This window comes from Leucopleurus acutus (genome assembly GCF_964270905.1).
Source record: "Leucopleurus acutus genome assembly, chromosome: 1".
NCBI classification, from domain to species: Eukaryota; Metazoa; Chordata; class Mammalia; order Artiodactyla; family Delphinidae; genus Leucopleurus; species Leucopleurus acutus.
In genome coordinates this window covers 26,147,486-26,166,502 of record NC_139142.1, presented here as the reverse complement: position 1 = coordinate 26,166,502, position 19,017 = coordinate 26,147,486, and the positions used below count along the sequence as shown (strand labels likewise).

Sequence of the window (19,017 nt, the reverse complement as noted above, 5' to 3'; positions counted from 1 at the left end):
ATTGTCAAAATGACTGTACTACCCAAGGCAATCTGCAGATTCAGTGCAATCCCCATCAAATTACCAATGGCATTTTTCACAGAACTAGAACAAAACATATTAAAATTTGTATGGAGACACAAAAGACCCGGAATAGCCAAAGCAATCTTGAGAAAGAAAAACAGAGATGGAGGAATCAGGCTTCCTGACTTCAGACTATGCTACAAAGCTACAGTCATCAAAACAGTATTGGTACTGGCACAAAAACAGAAATACAGATCAATGGAACAGGATAGAAAGTCCAGAGATAAATCCATGCATCTGTGGTCAATTAATCTACGACAAAAGGAGGCAAGAATGTACAATGGAGAAAAGACAGTCTCTTCCATAAGTGGAGCTGGGAACACTGGACAGCTACTTGTAAAAGAATGAAATTAGAATATTCTCTTAACACCATACACAAAAATAAACTCAAAGTGGATTAAAGACCTAAATGTAAGACCAGATACTATAAAATTCTTAGAGGAAAACATAGGTAGAACACTCTTTGACATAAATCACAGCAATATCTTTTTGGATCCACCTCCTAGAGTAATGAAAATAAAAACAAAAATAAACAAATGGGACCTGATTAAACTTAAAAGCTTTTGCACAGCAAAGGAAACCATAAACAAAACAAAAAGACAACCCACAGAATGGGAGAAAATATTTGCAAATGAATCAACTGACAAGGGATCAATCTCCAAAATATACAAACAGCTCATGCAGCTCAATGGCAAAAAAAATAAACAACCCAGTCAAAAAGTGGGCAGAAGATCTAAAAAGACATTTCTCCAAAGAAGACATACAGATGGCCACAATGCACATGAAAAGATGCTCAACATCACTAATCATTAGAGAAATGCAAATCAAAACTACAGTGAGGTACCACCTCATGCCAGTCAGAATGGCCATCATTAAAAAGTCTACAAATAAGAAATGCTGGAGAGGATGTGGAGAAAAGGGAACCCTCCTACATTGTTGGTGGGAATGTAAGTTAGTGCATCCACTGTAGAAAACAGTGTGGAGGTTCCTCAGAAAACTAAAAATAGAATTATCATATGATCCAGCAGTCCACTCCTGAGCATATATCCAGAGAAAATGAGTCTGTCACACAGAGTGAAGTAAGTCAGAAAGAGAAAAACAAATACCATATGCTAACACATATATATGGAATCTAGGGGAAATAAAAGGTTTCTGAAGAACCTAGGGGTAGGACAGGAATAAAGACGCAGACATAGAGAATGGACTTGAGGACACGGGGAGGGGGAAGGGTAAGCTGGGACAAAGTGAGAGAGTGGCATGGACATATATACACTACCAAGTGTAAAGTGGATAGCTGGTGGGAAGCAACCACATAGCACAGGGAGATCAGCTCGGTGCTTTGTGACCACCTAGAGGGTGGGATAGGGAGGGTGGGAGGGAGATACAAGAGGGAGGAGATATGGGGATATATGTATATATATAACTGATTCACTTTGTTATAAAGCAGAAACTAACACACCATTGTGGAGCAATTATACTCCAATAAAGATGTTAAAAAAAAAGATACATGCACCCCGATGTTCATTGCAGCACTATTTACAATAGCCAAGGTATAGAAGCAACCTAAATGTCCATTGACAGAAGAATGGATAAAGAAGATGTGGTACGTATATACAGTGGTATATTACTCAGCCATAAAAAGGAATGAAATAATGCCGTTTACAGCAACATGGATGGACCTAGAGATTATCATACTAAGTGAAGTAAGTCAGAGAAAGACAAATACCATACGATATCACTTTTGTGTGGAATCTAAAAAGCTATACAAATGAACTTACTTACAAAACACAAACACGTAGAAAGCAAAGTTATGGTTACTGAATGGGAAAGGTTGTGGGAGGGATAAATTAGGAGTTTGGGATTAACATGTATACACTATTATATATAAAATAGATAATCAACAGGGACCTACTGTATGGCACAGGGAACTCTACTCAGTATTCTGTAATAACCTGTATAGGAAAAGAATCTGAAAAAGAATGGATATATGTATATGTTTAACTGAATCACTTTGCTGTACACGTGAAACTAACACAATATTGTAAATCAACTATACTCCAATATAAAAATTAAAAAAAATAGCTTACCAGCTATTTCATTGTTAAGTCCATTGCCTTTCAGAGAATCTTTTGCTTTTCTAGCTTTGAAGCTCTCACTCTTTTTTTTTCTTCTGGCCGCGACGTGTGGCATGTGAGATCTTAGTTCCCTGACCAGGGATCAAACGCACACCCCCTGCAGTGGAAGCGCAGAGTCTTAACCACTGGACTGCCAGGGAAGTCCCCCCCCCCTTTTTTTTTAAATAAGCTGAATATTCAGTTGAGGGAACATATTTTTGCCACATAATGTTTTTAAAAATCACAGAAACTAAACTTACTTATTATGTAATATAGACTATTAAAAATCCAGATTTATAGTGATAGAAGGGTTAAACTTCCTATTAAAATTCTGTGCAAATATCTGTGTTCATGTAATGTTAAACTTTTCAATATATTACCAGTTGGGAATAGGTATTTCATTAGTGAGTTTAGAACAATTTCGGTTATAGTTTTTATGAAAAATAATTGTACAAAAAAGAGCATGTAATGAAATACATACTTATTGAAATTAATCATGAATTCAGATAAGAAGTTTACGGTGGGTATATATAGTATATAAAGAATAAGTTATGATTAATTCTGAATAAACTTGTACTGACACTTGATGGCAAAGGATGGTGCCCATTTTGTTAGTCTATGTCTATAATGGGTCAGGGGTTTCATCTGGGCTGAACATATTCTCTTACAATAAGAATTACGAAGTTAAAACAGTATTTTTTCTTTCTCATATCTGCAGACAGGCAAACATACACCTAGGACCGCCATGTTCACGTGACATCAAGAGGAAACGGAAACCTGTGGCTACAGCATCTCTGTCCAGCCCAAGTGCCAGTAATTATATATGTAGTTATCCTTTATTGACCACCTACTGTGTGTCAGGCACTAAATTATATGTTTTATATACCTTTTCATCTCTGACCCTGAAGTCTGTGCTTTTCCACTGTGTCTTACAGCTTTCTTGAGTTTGAATCCCTATATTCCACTATCAACAGTCTTTAGTCATCTGTACTTTTGCTCTAGCACAGACAGGAAATTAGGTGTGTGGTAATGAAAATCCTGGTAGGGTGGCAGTTTAGTCAATAGCGAAGGAGCCATATGGATTTATTTACTTTCATGTTTGGTATACAGCACAATACATTATCACTGTTTTAATGTCTAGTAGAGTGCTAATATTCTACCATTCAAGAAATTTCTAGTTAAGTTTTCACGTTAAAACTTAAGGTTTTCTAGGCAAAACTGGTTCATAGAAACCAAAATAATGGTTATCTTCAGTGGGAGGTAGTGACCAGAGGAGGACATAAAAAAGTCTTCTGGGATGCTGGAAATACTTTATATCAAGAACTAGGTGGGGATTACATGAGTGTGTATACATGTAAAGATTCACTGAGCTGCACATCTACATACATACAGGTATGTTATCCTTAAATGAAAAAAGGGGAATAATTACGTATTTATATCAACAAGAATACTGGATGTCTATAGATATTTTTCTTTGAAGTTAAGAGAAGATAATTAAATGTAATTATTAATCATAGGAAATAATACTTCGTGTATTTCAATACATTTTGGGGTGAATTGCTCTGGTTAAAAAGGGCATATCTACTTGTAGGACCTATCAGAAATACCTACGGTTATTTTCTTGATGATGGTGAATTCACTCTGAGGGAATTGAGCATATCATAAATTATTTTATTTTCTTCAGAAAATACTATATGTTATATAGATCAGAGTAATTGATGCCTGAGTAAAGAGTAGACCTCAGACAGATAGGAACTCGTATTTCTCTAACTTTACTTAGTAAGTTTCAGCATACTCTGAAATTGACCTGTTTGAGCTTCTGTTTGGAATGGTTGCTTGACAGTGGTTCATACTGAACATTCTTAACCATGGGTCTGATGATTGTAGTAAGTTTTTCTTAGGGATTTTCACATGGCTGTGCTCTGAGCTGAACATTTTACATGAATTATTTCACTTAACCTTTGCAACAACTTTATAAGGCAGATGCTGTTTTTATTCCCAGTTTACACATGGGAAAATTAAGGCTTAGAGAGGTTAAATCACTCACTGAGGTTATATGGTTAATAAATTGTAGAGCCAAGATCAGACCAATTTCCCTATGACTCTTGAGCTGCCCTCTTAAACACTGCAGGTGTTTGGTCTTGTATACGACAGAATTGGTTCCAAACCATGACTCCATGTCAAAACCCAGATCCTCATCCAGTCTGTGGAATTGGAAGCAATAAAACACAGTCTTTATCTTTTTGTTCTTTTTTTCCCCCTTAATATCTAGCTCTATTTTTAGCTTTTAGTTGTTTATAAGAGAAGAGCTGTTGAGAAGTTTATAATCCTTATTCCATATTCAAATCAGGAAATGTACTGGGAGGTATTAAACAAGACTTGAGCATTCAGCATTTCCCCTACTGAGCCCAACTCCTCTCACTTGTTGACTCAGACCTGCTTCACTGAACATTTTTTTTGTTTTCTATCCACAACCTGAGTGCCCCATGGAGGTGAAGGACATAGCCCAAGCCCACGCCATCAGTCAGTAGAACAAATGGGCTTGCTCTGCCTAACGTCGGGCCATCTCGGATTCCACCTCTTTTATAGAAATGAGTGATGAAGAGAGGTGCGTTCCTCTTTGCCGCTGTATTAATACACATCAGGGGCCAGCTCCTGCCATTAAATCATGCTCCTGCATACATCTGTTATCGGACTCCTCACCAGTGTGATGAACAAGACTGCAGATAGAGGCTTCCTTGTGTCATTCTTTATAGGATTTTCCTAAAAGAATAAATAGCTCAGATCTCTGCCAACACTCTCTCCTGTCACTGTGATGAATTCAGCTTCTTTCTTAAACATGCAGCCACAAATCTTTTCCCTTTTCCCCTCCCCCACTAGTGGAAAGTTTTAAGTTGACTGCATTTAAAGATATTAATAAGGCTAGAAAGGTGAAGAGCAAAAGGGAATAGCATGCCTTCCTGTCTTTTTGTACTAATATTAACAAAGGCCAGGGAAAAGGACCTTTTCATAGGGTCATTAGGTAGATCCATCTTGAAAGTGTAGCACCTCTATTTTCTTCATTTTATCTCCACTCCCCTTCCCTCTGTGGCTTTATAACATGCAGGTGCCTGGTGTACAGATCCACCCCTGGATCCTAGTGAGTAACTGTGTTAACCTGCTTTTCAGGTCGATACACCAGAACAGGGAATGCCCACCAATGTCTCCCTCATGCTGAAGTGTACCAGCTGTCATATATTTTCTTAAAGATTGTAACTGGAAGAGAAAAAAGGGTTATTTTCTCTAAAATTTGAGAGACTTAAGTAGTTATAAGAAACATAAGGAACTCAGATGAAAACATGACTTCTTTTCCTTGAGATGATTTTCTTCATTAGAATGGCAAATCAGAGCTTTGGGTGGGCAAATCCCGTTCCTTCATAAAGTAAACACATGGGGCTTCCCTGGTGGCGCAGTGGTTGAGAGTCTGCCTGCCGATGTGGGGGACGCAGGTTCGTGCCCCGGTCCGAGAGGATCCCACATGCCGCGGGGCGGCTGGGCCCGTGAGCCATGGCCGCTGAGCCTGCGCGTCCGGAGCCTGTGCTCTGCGGCGGGAGGGGCCGCAGCAGTGAGAGGCCCGCATACCGCAAAAAAATTTAAAAAATTAAAAAAAAAAAAAAGTAAACACATGGCTGTAGGTGAAGGAGAATTGGGATAATAAGATATTCTGTTAAGAGCCCTGACTTTTTTTTTTTTTTTTTTTGGCGGGATCTTACTTCCCTGACCAGGGATTGAATCCGTGCCCTCTGCAGTGGAGGCGCGGAGTCCTAACCACTGGACCGGCAGGGAGTTCCCACGAGCCCTGACTGTTTTGGCCATCCAAGAGCCATTTCTGACCTTCTTCACCCTGGGATAAGATATGTGTCCTTAGAAGGGTACCCAACAGTTAACCTGTTCATTAGTTACATAAGATTTCAAATACCAGGCCAGCAATGCTAGCGATGCATTCACAAGGGCAGGAATTTTTACCTGTCTTGCTCACTGCTGTACCCCACAGCATCTAAAAAATGATGCTCCACACATAGAACAGTCTCTAGATATTTGTTGTATGAATAAATGAATAGAATCTTAAAGATGAAACAGTTATTCTCAATATTATTCTAATCCTGTGATTGGATTCAGTAGTAGTTCCATTTCAGGTTGGCCCTTGTCTCAGGAGTCATAGGGCAGATTCTTATTGCCTACTGTGCCTTTTAATTAAGTTTAAATGTTTTCTGAAGTTAAAAATGTTTTTTAAAATAAATATTGAATGGCCACAAAAGAACATTTATAGAAAATTTATAAGATATAAAGAAAACCAGTACAGCAACTATCCATATACCCACCATCCACTTTAAGAAAAGGAACATCACCTTTAAATTTTTCTTCCCACTCTCCTCAGAGGTAACCGTTATCCTGATGTATAGTTTTGGTTAATCATTTGTCATTCTTTGTTTTTTTCAACTAGTTTTGACAGACATATGTATCTCTAAGCAGTATATTGTCTAGTTTTGCATGTTTTTGAACCTTGTGTAATGGAATGTTGTATTTTATAAGTTACAAGTTTCACCCATTTATGTTCTTGAGATTCATTCAGGTCTTATCCTACCAGAATCCATTCATTTTCTTACTGCCATATGTATGGTATTCCATTTTATCAGTTGACAGATATAATACAATTAACTGTTCTTGATGAACATTTCAGTCATATTCTTATGCTGTTTTACGCTATTGTGAAAAGTACTGCACCATTCTTCAGGTGAACATATGCAAAAGTTTCTCTTGGCCATTTCACAGTTCTTAGGATAGCTATATCAAAAAAAAAGAAAAAAAGTTGTTGTTTGAAGGATGTGGAGAAATTGGAAACCTTGTGCATTGCTGGTGGGAATGTAAAATAATGCAGCCACTGTGGAAAAAGATACGGTAGTTCCTCAAAAATTTAAACATAAAACTGCCATGTGATCCATGGTAGTTCTGCTTCTGGATATATACCCAAAAGAATTGAAAGCAAAGATTCAAATAGATATTTGTACACCCATGTTCATAGCAGCATTATTGACAGTAGCCAAAAAGTAGAAACAACCCAAATGTTCATCACTGGATGAATGGATAAATAAAATGTGGTATATACATTCAGTAGGTTATTACTCAGTCTGAAAGCCTTCATTATAAGAATGAAATTATGAATGTTACAACATGGATGAAGGCAACATGTTAAGTGAAATAAGCCAAACACAAAAGGATGAATACTGTATGATTCCACTTATAAGAGGTACCTAAAACAATCCAATTTGTAGAAACAGAAACTAGAATGCTGGTTGCCGGGGGCTGCAGGAGGAAGAGAATGTGGAGTTATTGTTTAATGGGTAGACAGATTCCATTTGGGATGATGAGAAAGTTCTGGACATGGATGGTGGTAATGGTTGTGCAACAATGTGAATATACTAAATGCTACTGAACAGTATGCTTAGAAATTATTAGAATGGTACATTTTATATATATTTTACCATAATAAAAAATATGTAGCAAAACAAAGTTTTTCTAGGACAGAGTTTTTTTGTTTTGGTTTGGTTTTTTTAACATCTTTATTGGAGTATAATTGCTTTACAGTGGTGTGTTAGTTTCTGCTGTATCACAAAGTGAATCAGCTAGCTATACGTATACATATATCCATATATCCCCTCCCTCTTGCATCTCCTTCCAGCCCTCCCTATCCCACCCCTCTAGGTGGTCATAAAGCACCGAGCTGATCTCCCTGTGCTATGCAGCTGCTTCCCACTAGCTATCTATTTTACTTTTGGTGGTGTATATGTGTCCGTGCCACTCTCTCACTTCGTCCCAGCTTCCCCTTCCCCTTCCCCATGTCTTCAAGTCCATTCTCTACGTCTGCATCTTTATTCCTGTCCTGCCCCTAGATTCTTCAGAACCTTTTTTTTTTTTTAGATTCCATATATATGTGTTAGCATACGGTATTTGTTTTTCTCTTTCTGACTTAGAGTCTGCAGACTCTAGGTCCATCCACCTCACTACAAATAACTCAATTTCGTTTCTTTTTATGGCTGAGTAATATTCCACTGTATATATGTGCCACATCTTCTTTATCCATTCATCTGTCAATGGACACTTAGGTTGCTTCCATGTCCTGGCTATTGTAAATAGTGCTGCAATGAACATTGTGGTACATGACTCTTTTTTTTTTTTTTTTTTTTTTTTTGCGGTACGCGGGCCTCTCACTGTTGTGGCCTCTCCCGTTGCGGAGCACAGGCTCCGGACGCGCAGGCTCAGCGACCATGGCTCACAGGCCCAGCCGCTCCGCGGCACGTGGGATCCTCCCGGACCAGGGCACAAACCCGCGTCCCCTGCATCGGCAGGCGGACTCTCAACCACTGTGCCACCAGGGAGGCCCCATGACTCCTTTTGAATTATGGTTTTCTCCGGGTATATGCCCAATAGTGGGATTGCTGTGTCGTATGGTAGTTCTATTTTTAGTTTTTTAAGGAACCTCCATACTGTTCTCCATATTGGCTGTATCAATTTACATTCCGACCAACAGTGAAAGAGGGTTCCCTTTTCTTGACACCTTCTCCAACATTTATTATTTGAAGACTTTTTGATGATGGCCATTCTGACTGGTGTGAGATGATACCTCATTGTAGTTTTGATTTACATTTCTCTAATGATTAGTGATCTTGAGCATCCTTTCATGTGTTTGTTGGCAATCTGTATATCTTCTTTGGAGAAATGTCTATTTTGGTCTACTGCCCATTTTTGGATTGTTTGGTTTTTTTGATATAAAGCTGCATGAGCTGCTTGTATATTTAGGAGATTAATCCTTTGTCAGTTGCTTCATTTGCAAATATCTTCTCCCATTCTGAGGGTTGTCTTTTTGTCTTCTTTATGGTTTCCTTGGCTGTGCAAAGATTTTTAAGTTGCATTAGGTCCCATTTGTTTATTTTTTATTTTATTTCCATTATTGTAGGAGGTGGGTCAAGAAGGATCTTGCTGTGATTTATGTCATAGCGTTCTGCCTATGTTTTCCTCTAAGAGTTTGATAGTTTCTGGCCTTACATTTAGGTCTTTAATCCATTTTGAGTTTACTTTTGTGTATGGTGTTAGGAAGTGTTCTAATTTCATTCTTCTACATGTAGCCGTCCAGTTTTCCCAACACCACTTATTGAAGAGGCTGTCTTTTCTCCCTTGTATATTCTTGCCTCCTTTGTCAAAGATAAGGTTACCCTATGTGTGTGGGTTTATCTCTGGGCTTTCTATCCTGTCCCATTGATCTATATTTCTGTTTTTGTGCCAGTACCATACTGTCTTGATTACTGTAGCTTTGTAATATAGTCTCCAGTCAGGGAGCCTCATTCCTCCAGCTCCGTTTTTCATTCTCAAGATTGTTTTGGCTATTAGGGGTCTTTTGTCTTTCCATACAAACTGTAAAAACTCTTGTTCTAGTTCTGTGAAAAATGCCATTGGTAATTTGATAGGAATTGCATTGAATCTGTAGATTGCTTTGGGTCGTGTTGTCATTTTCACAGTGTTGATTCTTCCAATCCAAGAACATGATATATCTCACCATCTGTTTGTATCATCTTTAATTTCTTTCATCAGTGTCTTACAGTTATCTGCATACAGGTCTATTGCCTCCTTAGGTAGGTTTATTCCTAGGTATTTTATTCTTTTTGTTGCAGTGGTAAATGGGAGTGTTTCCTTAATTTCTTTTTCAGATTTTTCATAATTAGTGTATAGGAATGCAAGAGATTTCTGTGCATTAATTTTGTATCCTGCTACTTTACCAAATTCATTGATTAGCTCTAGTAGTTTTCTGGTAGTATCTTTAGGATTCTCTATGTGTAGTATCATGTCATCTGCAAACAGTGACAGTTTTACTTTTTCTTTTCCGATTTGGATTCCTTTTATTTCTTTTTCTTCTCTGATTGCTAGGGCTAAAACTTCCAAAACTATGTTGAATAAGAGTGGTGAGAGTGGGCAACCTTGTCTTGTTCCTGATCTTAGTGGAAATGCTTTCAGTTTTTCACCATTAAAAACGATGTTGGCTGTGGGTTTGTCATATATGCCCTTTATTATGTTGAGGTAAGTTCCCTCTATGCCTACTTTCTGCAGGGTTTTTATCATAAATTGGTGTTGAATTTTGTCAAAAGCTTTTTCTGCATCTATTGAGATGATCATATAGTTTTTATCCTTCAGCTTGTTAATATGGTTTATCACATTGATTGATTTGCGTATATTGAAGAATCCTTGCATTCCTGGGATAAACACCACTTGATCACGGTGTATGATCCTTTTAATGTGTTGTTGGATTCTATTTGCTAGTATTTTGTTGAGGATTTTTACATCTATGTTCATCAGTGTTAGCGGCCTGTAGTTTTCTTTTTTTGTGACATCTTTGTCTGGTTTTGGTCTCAGGGTGATGGTGGCCTCGTAGAATGAGTTTGGGAGTGTTCCTCCCTCTGCTATATTTTGGAAGAGTTTGAGAAGGATAGGTGTTAGCTATTCTCTAAATGTTTGATAGAATTCGCCTGTGAAGCCATCTGCTCCTGGGACTTTTTTTGTTGGAAGATTTTTAATCACAGTTTCAATTTCAGTGCTTGTGATTGGTCTGTTTATATTTTCTATTTCTTCCTGGTTCAGTCTTGGAAAGTTGTGCTTTTCTAAGAATTTGTCCATTTCTTCCAGGTTGTCCATTTTTTTGTCATAGAGTTGCTTGCAGTAATCTCTCATGAACCTTTGTATTTCTGCCATGTCAGTTGGTACTTCTCCTTTTTTATTTCTAATTCTGTTGATTTGAGTCTTTTCCCTTTTTTTCTTGATGAATCTGGCTAATGGTTTATCAATTTTATCTTCTTAAAGAACCAGCTTTTAGTTTTATTGATCTTTGCTCTCATTTCCTTCATTTCTTTTTCATTTATTTCTGAACTGATCTTTATGATTTCTTTCCTTCTGCTAACTTTGGGGTTTTTTTGTTCTTCTTTCTCTAATTGCTATAGGTGTAAGGTTAGGTTGTTTATTTGAGATGTTTCTTGTTTCTTGATGTAGGATTGTATTGCTATAAACTTCTCTCTTAGAACTGCTTTTGCTGCATCCCATAGGTTTTGGGTTGTCGTGTTTTCATTGTCATTTGTTTCTAAGTTTTTTTGATTTCCTCTTTGATTTCTTTAGTCATCTCTTGGTTATTTAGTAGCGTATTGTTTAGCTTCCTTGTGTTTGCATTTTTAAAATTTTTTTCCTGTAATTGATATCTAGTCTCATAGCTTTGTGGTCGGAAAAGATACTTGATACGATTTCAATTTTCTTAAATTTACCAAGGCTTTATTTGTGACCCAAGATATGATCTATCCTGGAGAATGTTCCATGAGCACTTGAGAAGAAAGTGTATTCTGTTTTTGGATGGAATGTCCTATAAATATCAATTAAGTCCATCTTGTTTAATGTGTCATTTAAAGCTTGTGTTTAATTATTTATTTTCATTTTGGATGATCTGCCCATTCGTGAAAGTGGGGTGTTAAAGTCCCCTACTGTGATTGTGTTACTGTTGCTTTCCCCTTTTATGGCTGTTAGCATTTGCCTTATGTATTGAGGTGCTCCTATGTTGGGTGCGTAAATATTTACAATTTTTATATCTTCTTCTTGGATTGATTCCTTGATCATTATGTAGTGTTCTTCTTTGTCTCTTGTAATAGTCTTTATTTTAAACTCTAGTTTGTCTGATATGAGAATTGCTACTCTAGCTTTCTTTTTTTTGTTTGTTTTTTTGGTTTTTGTTTTGTTTTGTTTTTTTTGCGGTACACAGGCCTCCCACTGTTGTGGCTTCTCCTGCTGTGGAGCACAGGCTCTGGACACATAGGCTCAGCGGCCATGGCTCACGGGCCCAGCCGCTCCGCGGCATGTGGGATCTTCTCAGACCGGGGCACGAACCTGTGTCCCCTGCATCGACAGGCGGACTCTCAGCCCCTGCGCCATCAGGGAAGCCCCCTAGCTTTCTTTTGATTTCCATTTGCATGGAATATCTTTTTCCATCCTTTCATTTTCAGTCTGTATGTGTCCCTAGGTCTGAAGTGGGTTTCTTGTAGACAGCGTATATATGGGTCTTGTTTTTGTATCCATTCAGCAAGTCTTTGTCTTTTAGTTGGAACATTTAATCCATTTACATTTAAAGTAATTATCAATATGTATGTTCCTGTTACCATTTTCTGAATTGTTTTGGGTTTGTTATTGTAGGTCTTTCCATTCTCTTGTGTTTCCTGCCTAGAGAAGTTCCTTTAGCATTTGTTGTAGAGCTGGTTTGGTGGTGCTGAATTCTTAGCTTCTGCGTGTCTGTAAAGGTTTTAATTTCTCCATCGAATCTGAATGAGATCCTTTCTGGGTAGAGTAATCTTGGTTGTAGGTTTTTCCCTTTCATCACTTTAAATATGTCCTACCACACCCTTCTGCCTTGTAGAGTTTCTGCTGAACGATAAGCTGTTAACCTTATGGGGATTCCCTTGTATGTTATTTGTTGCTTTTCCCTTGCTGCTTTTAATATTTTTTCTTTGTATTTAATTTTTGATAGTTTGATTTATATGTGTCTTGGCATGTTTCTCCTTCGATTTATCCTGTATGGGACTCTCTGCACTTCCTGGACTTGATTGACTATTTCCTTTCCCATATTAGAGGAGTTTTCAACTATAATCTTTTCAAGTATTTTCTCAGTCCCTTTCTTTTTCTCTTCTTCTGGGACCCCCTATAATTCAAATGTTGGTGCATTTAATGTTGTCCCAGAGGTCTCTGAGACTGTCCTCAATTCTTTTCATTCTTTTTTCTTTATTCTCCTCTGCGGTAGTTATTTCCACTATTTTATCTTCCAGGTCACTTATCCGTTCTTTGGCCTCAGTTATTCTGCTATTGATTTCTTCTAGAGAATTTTTAATTTCATTTATTGTGTTGTTTATCATTGTTTGTTTGCTCTTTAGTTCTTCTAGGTTCTTGTTAAACATTTCTTTTATTTTCTCCATTCTGTTTCCCAGATTTTCTATCATCTTTACTGTCATTACTCTGAATTGTTTTTCAGGTAGACTGCCTATTTCCTCTTCATTTGTTTGGTCTGGTGGGTTTTTACCTTGCTTCTTCATCTGCTGTGTATTTTTCTGTCTTCTTATTTTGCTTAACTTACTGTGTTTTTTGGGTCTCCTCTTCACAGGCTGCAGGTTTGTATTTTCCATTGTTTTTGGTGTCTGCCCTCAGTGGGTAATGTTGGCTCCGTGGGATGTGTAGGCTTCCTGTTGGAGGGGACTGGTGCCTGTGTTCTGATGGATGAGGCTGGATCTTGTCTTTCTGGTGGGCAGGACCATGTCTGGTCGTGTGTTTTGAGGTGTTTGTGACCTTATTATGATTTTAGGCAGCCTCTCTGCTAATGGGTGGGGTTGTGTTCCTGTCTTGCTAGTTGTTTGGCATGGGGTATCCAGCACTGGAGCTTGCTGGTCGTTGAGTGGAGCTGGTTCTTAGAGTTGAGACGGAGATCTCTGGGAGAGCTCTCGCCGATTGATATTACAAGGGGCCGGGAAGTCTCTGGTGGACCGTTGTCCTGAACTCAGCTCTCCCACCTCAGAGGCTCAGGCCTGACACCCGGCTGGAGCACCAAGACCCAGTTCTTGGAGAAGGGTCCCTTGCAATTTCTAAGGAGCAGGGTTTCTTTGTAACTGCTGTGTCCATGAGATCACAAAGAAAGTTCTCATTTTCTGAAGGAAATGTATCCAGAGAAGCAGATTGCACGATTTCCATAGTCTAATTCCTCTTCTTTGGATAGGACTCCTCAAAAAGGTAACAAGCCAAGAATCTAGGACAGTTTTTTCACCATGGTTGATGAGCATCTAGTAATGGTAGTTATAGTTTTATGAAATTTATTTTCACTTAAATAGGAGTGAATGAGCACATGTGTGTGAGAAATAGAGAGAGAGAGATTTGGGTGGTGATGTCAGATGTATTTCTTGCTGCTATGGTTGAGTTTCCAAAATGTTTGAAAGCCACTACCCTCTAAAAACTCTTGTATATGTGCCATGGAGTTAATAGCTTTCAAGGTGTTTTTTTTTTTTCTTTCTGAAATTTATGTTTGAATGTTGGGTGTACCTGTAAATCTGAAATAAACCCTTGGGTGCACTATGATATAATCTAATCTTTTTCATTAAGAAAAAAAAAAGTATTGGTCATGACCCACTACATTGATTTTGTGACACATAATTTGAAAATTACTTTTCTAGGTTATATTCCTGGGAATGGAATTATTGTAACAGGATAAAAGCGAAACTTTTTAAGATTTTGCTCTATTTTAGTGTCTATATTTGTTTTCAACAGTGGGGGTATGATGGTGGTTTGTACTGCTCTGCTCAGGGGGCATTTGGAGATGTGAGGACAGTGTTTCGTTGTCACAATGACTGGGGAATGCTTTTGGCATTCAGGGACAGGGTCCAGAATGGTAAGTGTCCTAAAAAAAATAGGACAGCCCTGCACAAGCAATGATTATCCTGTCCAGAATGTCTTAATGTGCTTGTCGAAAAACCATGGGCTTGGTGTGTGATTTTTCTACCATTTGCCTTATTATTCAGTATTTATTGGTGACACCGTCGTATTGGAGGCATAGGATGTTGTAGAAAGAGCAGAGGGCTTGGAGTCCAGTATATGAGTTTGAGTCTTGCTACTTAACCAGCCCGGTTGTGTCCCTGAACAAATTATCCGCTTTCTCTATGCCTCAGTTTTCTGATCCAGGAAATGGAGATGACGATACCTACTTCTAAGAGTTTGCATTAAGAAATAAGATTATAAGTATACGTTGTTTACACAGTACAGTGCCTGGCACATAAATGCTTAATAAGTGATTATTACTACATTATGAATTTGTACTACTGAATTTATTCATTTGTTCAGTTAAACCCATTTTCTGAGGTGGAGAAATACAATACTTATCTTACTTAAATCTTGCCTTTATTTTTTGGTTTAAAAAAAAAAAGAAACTTTATGTGGCCACTTGGTTTAATAGGACATAAAGTATAAGAATTAAGAAAGTTTTGTGTTGACATCTCTCTCATTCTAATTTGTCTCCTTTTGACTTTTTTCCTCTTTACTTTTATTGTAACACCCTTACCAGTTCACATGGATGCAGTGGAGCCAACCATACCAGCATCACAGGCCCCCGAATCTCCGAACTCTGAGTGGTTGGTCAGGACCTCTGCTGCAGAGAAAACCACTGACTCAACTGCAGCTACATTTTTTAAAATGCCACAAGAAAAGAGCCCTGGATACGGCTAGACAGCAGAATTTCACCCACCAAGAGCCGACTAGATGTTGCTGAAACAAATATTAGACTTTGTATTATATTGTCTTGCATATCTTAATTGACGTTCCCAGTCCTTTCGCCACCAGGACTGACTCCTCTTCAAAGAAGTGGACTCTTTCTCTTAGAAAATCATATTGTGAAAATCTTTTTTTTTTTAATTGTAAAATATTAGGACAGCAATTTTTTTAAAGAAGGTCATCCTATGCTATATTTGTTACATTGCTATTGCTGTCCCAACAGTTACCTACAGCTCTGTTTACAGAGCTGTTGCTGTTTTGCAGGTATGTCTTTTTTCTTGAAGAACTAGTAACTGCTTTTGCATATTTTTTGTGTAGAGCTTTTAATACCATTTGAGGAAGTTCCAAATTTGCAGCCAGTTCCAGACAAAGTTAAACACAGATTTAAGATCTGTGTGTGGAATTGTTTGCAGGAGATAAGGCTTGCCTTTGAGCCTGGTCTTGATTCAAGCAGAGTGCCAATAAGATAAAGCCACCAAGTACTCAATTTGGAGCCTCAGAAAAGACTACCAGCAGCATGGGCCTTGGAAGCTTACTCCAGTTTTCTAGATGTCCTGTTGGAATCGCCAGCAGCTGTGTTGTACTTTGCCTCATCTCCAAAGTCTGTGTTCTACTGAAAGAGGACCTATATATATATACATACAGATCGGTGTCATGAAGAAGGTGCTTTAGGTGTACAGCAAACTTAAAAACAGTGGATTGTGTCTTAATACTTCATGTTGCGGTGTAAGCCTTTATGTACTAAACAAGACTTTTATTGTTAGTATTATAGGTCAATAACCTGTAGCAGAAATTCATACTCTATTATAATAATGGCTTTTTGAGGCCATACTTTGGGGAGGAAAAATGTCTTTTTGACATGCCTTTATACTTGGTATGTTTATGACGGCTCAGCTGCATGAAGAGTTATATATACAGCCATGCCTCAAGTTGGATGCTCCTTTGTCAAAATGAGGAATAAGTGACTGCCTAGAGCTTCTGAAGAAAAGCCACTCTTTCTAAAAAAGTATTATCAAGATTGTCTGTCGTTGAGGGACCTGGTTGGCAGAAGGGCCCTTTTTTGTACAAATTGAATGCTTTTACTCTGAGATACACAGAAGCCATTCTCAAGTGTCCGCCTCTCTTGTGACATTCTAGAGGAACTCCCACCCCTGCACCTGCTAGGACAGAGCCTCCTTTCTTTCCCTGAAGCACAGTTGTCCTTTCTCACACACAATTTAATGGTGGGCCGCTCTGTCGTATTCCTTTAAAAATTGTTGTCCTTATCAGTGGTAGCGCCAGAATGTCCTTGTCAGTGGTGTGGGTGTGAATCTGGTGGGAAAGGGGTACTGGAAGCTAAGTTTACATAGTACTTAATGTAAGACTGAGAACATGGCAGTTGTCCACAACAAGGAATATGGTGGAGGGAGGGGCGGGTGGAGATTACGGCATGAGGAGTAGTGCTAAAGCCAGCCCAGCATCCCTGGGAGCCACCCAGATTCTTGTGCAGTCGCCAGTGTACTTCCCTTCCTATGGCTGCACCCGTAGCAGAATAGAAAACATAATGTCTGTTGAATATAAAGTGGTTCTACTCAGTTGTTTTAGTGATGAAGGTATCTTTTTGTTGTAATATGTGCATTCTTACCTAGTCCCAGTAGTGTCCTGAGGCACACATTTCTAACATAATTTGTTGGATTTAAGGGTGAAATTCATGAACATAATAATTTTATTTTCTTTGCACTAAGCTCCATGGCTCATTCAGAGATCAGTCCTGTGATCATCGCCTGTTAAGACCTCTGTAGTTCGGGTAGCATCTTTTTCTTCATGACATGTAGCCTAATAATTCTCCTTTCTACCTGCGATTAAAAATCACTTATATGGGCTTCCCTGGTGGCGCAGTTGTTGAGAGTCCGCCTGCCGATGCAGGGGAAGCGGGTTCGTGCCCCGGTCCGGGAGGATCCCACGTGCCGCGGAGCAGCTGGGCCCGTGAGCCATGGCCGCTGAGCCTGCGCGTCCGGAGCCTGTGCTCCGCAACGGGAGAGGCCACAGCAGTGAGAGGCCCGCGTACCGCAAAAAAAAAAAAAAAAAAAAAATCACTTATATGTACAACTTTATTTACCTTTTAAACATCTATGATGTAAAGGTAGGTGATTGCTACCATTTTATAGAGTCAAGAACAGTCTTAGTGACTTGCCCCAAATCTCATAATCAAGTCAAGACTAAAATCCCAGACTTACAGACTTTCTTGGCCCTGGGTTATAATCTTTGGGTTGTCATTGATAGACCTGAGTCACTCTGAGACTCATATTTTTGAAACAGTATGCCAGATAAACAGAATGTTTATCATCTTTCTTGATCAAGCTTTCCTACATATTTTGAATACTTTCAATGGGGAGCAACCCAAAATGCCATATCTGTAATAATTAGGAGAGAAAATTAATTGCCTAAGAGAATAGCCATTAAGCACACAAATATTCTTCCAATACAGGGTTGTAAATTGTGCTCCTTATTTTAAGCTGCTGCATGAGCATGCTTACAGAATTATTCACCGACTTATTCTGCTTGTTTTTTATATGAGTCAATTCCAGAGGAATACTCTTAGAATCAAGTGTATTTTGAATCTTAAATTTTAAATTTCCTTTTTATATGGCAAAGTGTATAATGTCATAAATTAAGACAAATCTGTTACCTTTCAACAAAAGGTATAATTTCAAAATCGGGTTTTGAAATCTGTTGAAAAAAAATTATAGCTTGGCTTCTTTTGAGGATAATCATTGAGCTCACTTGTGTTTGATCTGCTCAAAAGTAATAACCGAAGCAGAGTTCCACAGTTCTTCCTAATTTCAGGATTCTGATTTATCCCAGCTTGCTGTCCAGTCTACTTGTCTAAATCCTAATCTTGGGTATTTTTCACAATGGGCGAAAACATTATGTACTTGCATGAGCATCATTCATAAAGGATAGTTTTGCTTATGGGTTTAAGGGAATTTGAGATTATTTTTCAGGTGCAGTATTTTAAAGGGAACAACTTCATTTGCATCAAAACTTGTGTTGCTTTTTGGTAAGAACTGTTCAGAAGAGTTAATTAATAGCTGTTTACATGGTGCCAAGTTTGGAGGGGCAGAGTATGATCTTTATTGAGTGGTGTGTTCTCGATAAATAGGCCTCATTTAGCCTTGAATTCTTTAGAAATCAAATGCAATTGGAAATTTCAGGTGACAAAGTTTTGCTGGGCTATAGAAACAGGCTGCAAATGAGGCCATTTTGGCAGCAAAATGACCAAAAGCTGAAATAAAGCTTCTTAATCTGTGATGCTTATGGCATCCTTTGCTAAGTAAAGCTCAATACCTAGGAGAGGTAATTTAAACTACTTGTGAATCCCAAATAGGTGAATCTGACATATCTCTACTTTGGAACCAGAAATGCAGTCTAGATCACAGCATAGCAAGTTCTGATGCTAAAAGTACAGGAACAGAGTTATCATAGCAGTGAGTCATTTAGA

The 19,017-nt window shown here is 38.3% G+C and overlaps 1 protein-coding gene across 3 annotated transcripts in view; it reads left to right on the top strand.

Annotated features, from left to right (window-relative positions):
- The window catches only part of GPATCH2L (G-patch domain containing 2 like), a 62,684-nt gene extending 45,295 nt beyond the window's left edge, over nucleotides 1-17,389 (top strand). For 2 of the 3 annotated variants that reach the window (XM_082846003.1, XM_082846002.1), the window contains exons 9-10: nucleotides 2,896-3,002; nucleotides 15,331-17,389. In XM_082846003.1, coding sequence (XP_082702129.1) covers nucleotides 2,896-3,002; nucleotides 15,331-15,491 — 268 coding nt within the window. In that variant the 3' untranslated portion in view covers nucleotides 15,492-17,389. The remainder of the gene's footprint in view (nucleotides 1-2,895; nucleotides 3,003-15,330) is intronic. The other variant, XM_082846004.1, reaches the window with a different exon arrangement.
- The last annotated feature ends 1,628 nt before the right edge of the window (nucleotides 17,390-19,017 follow it).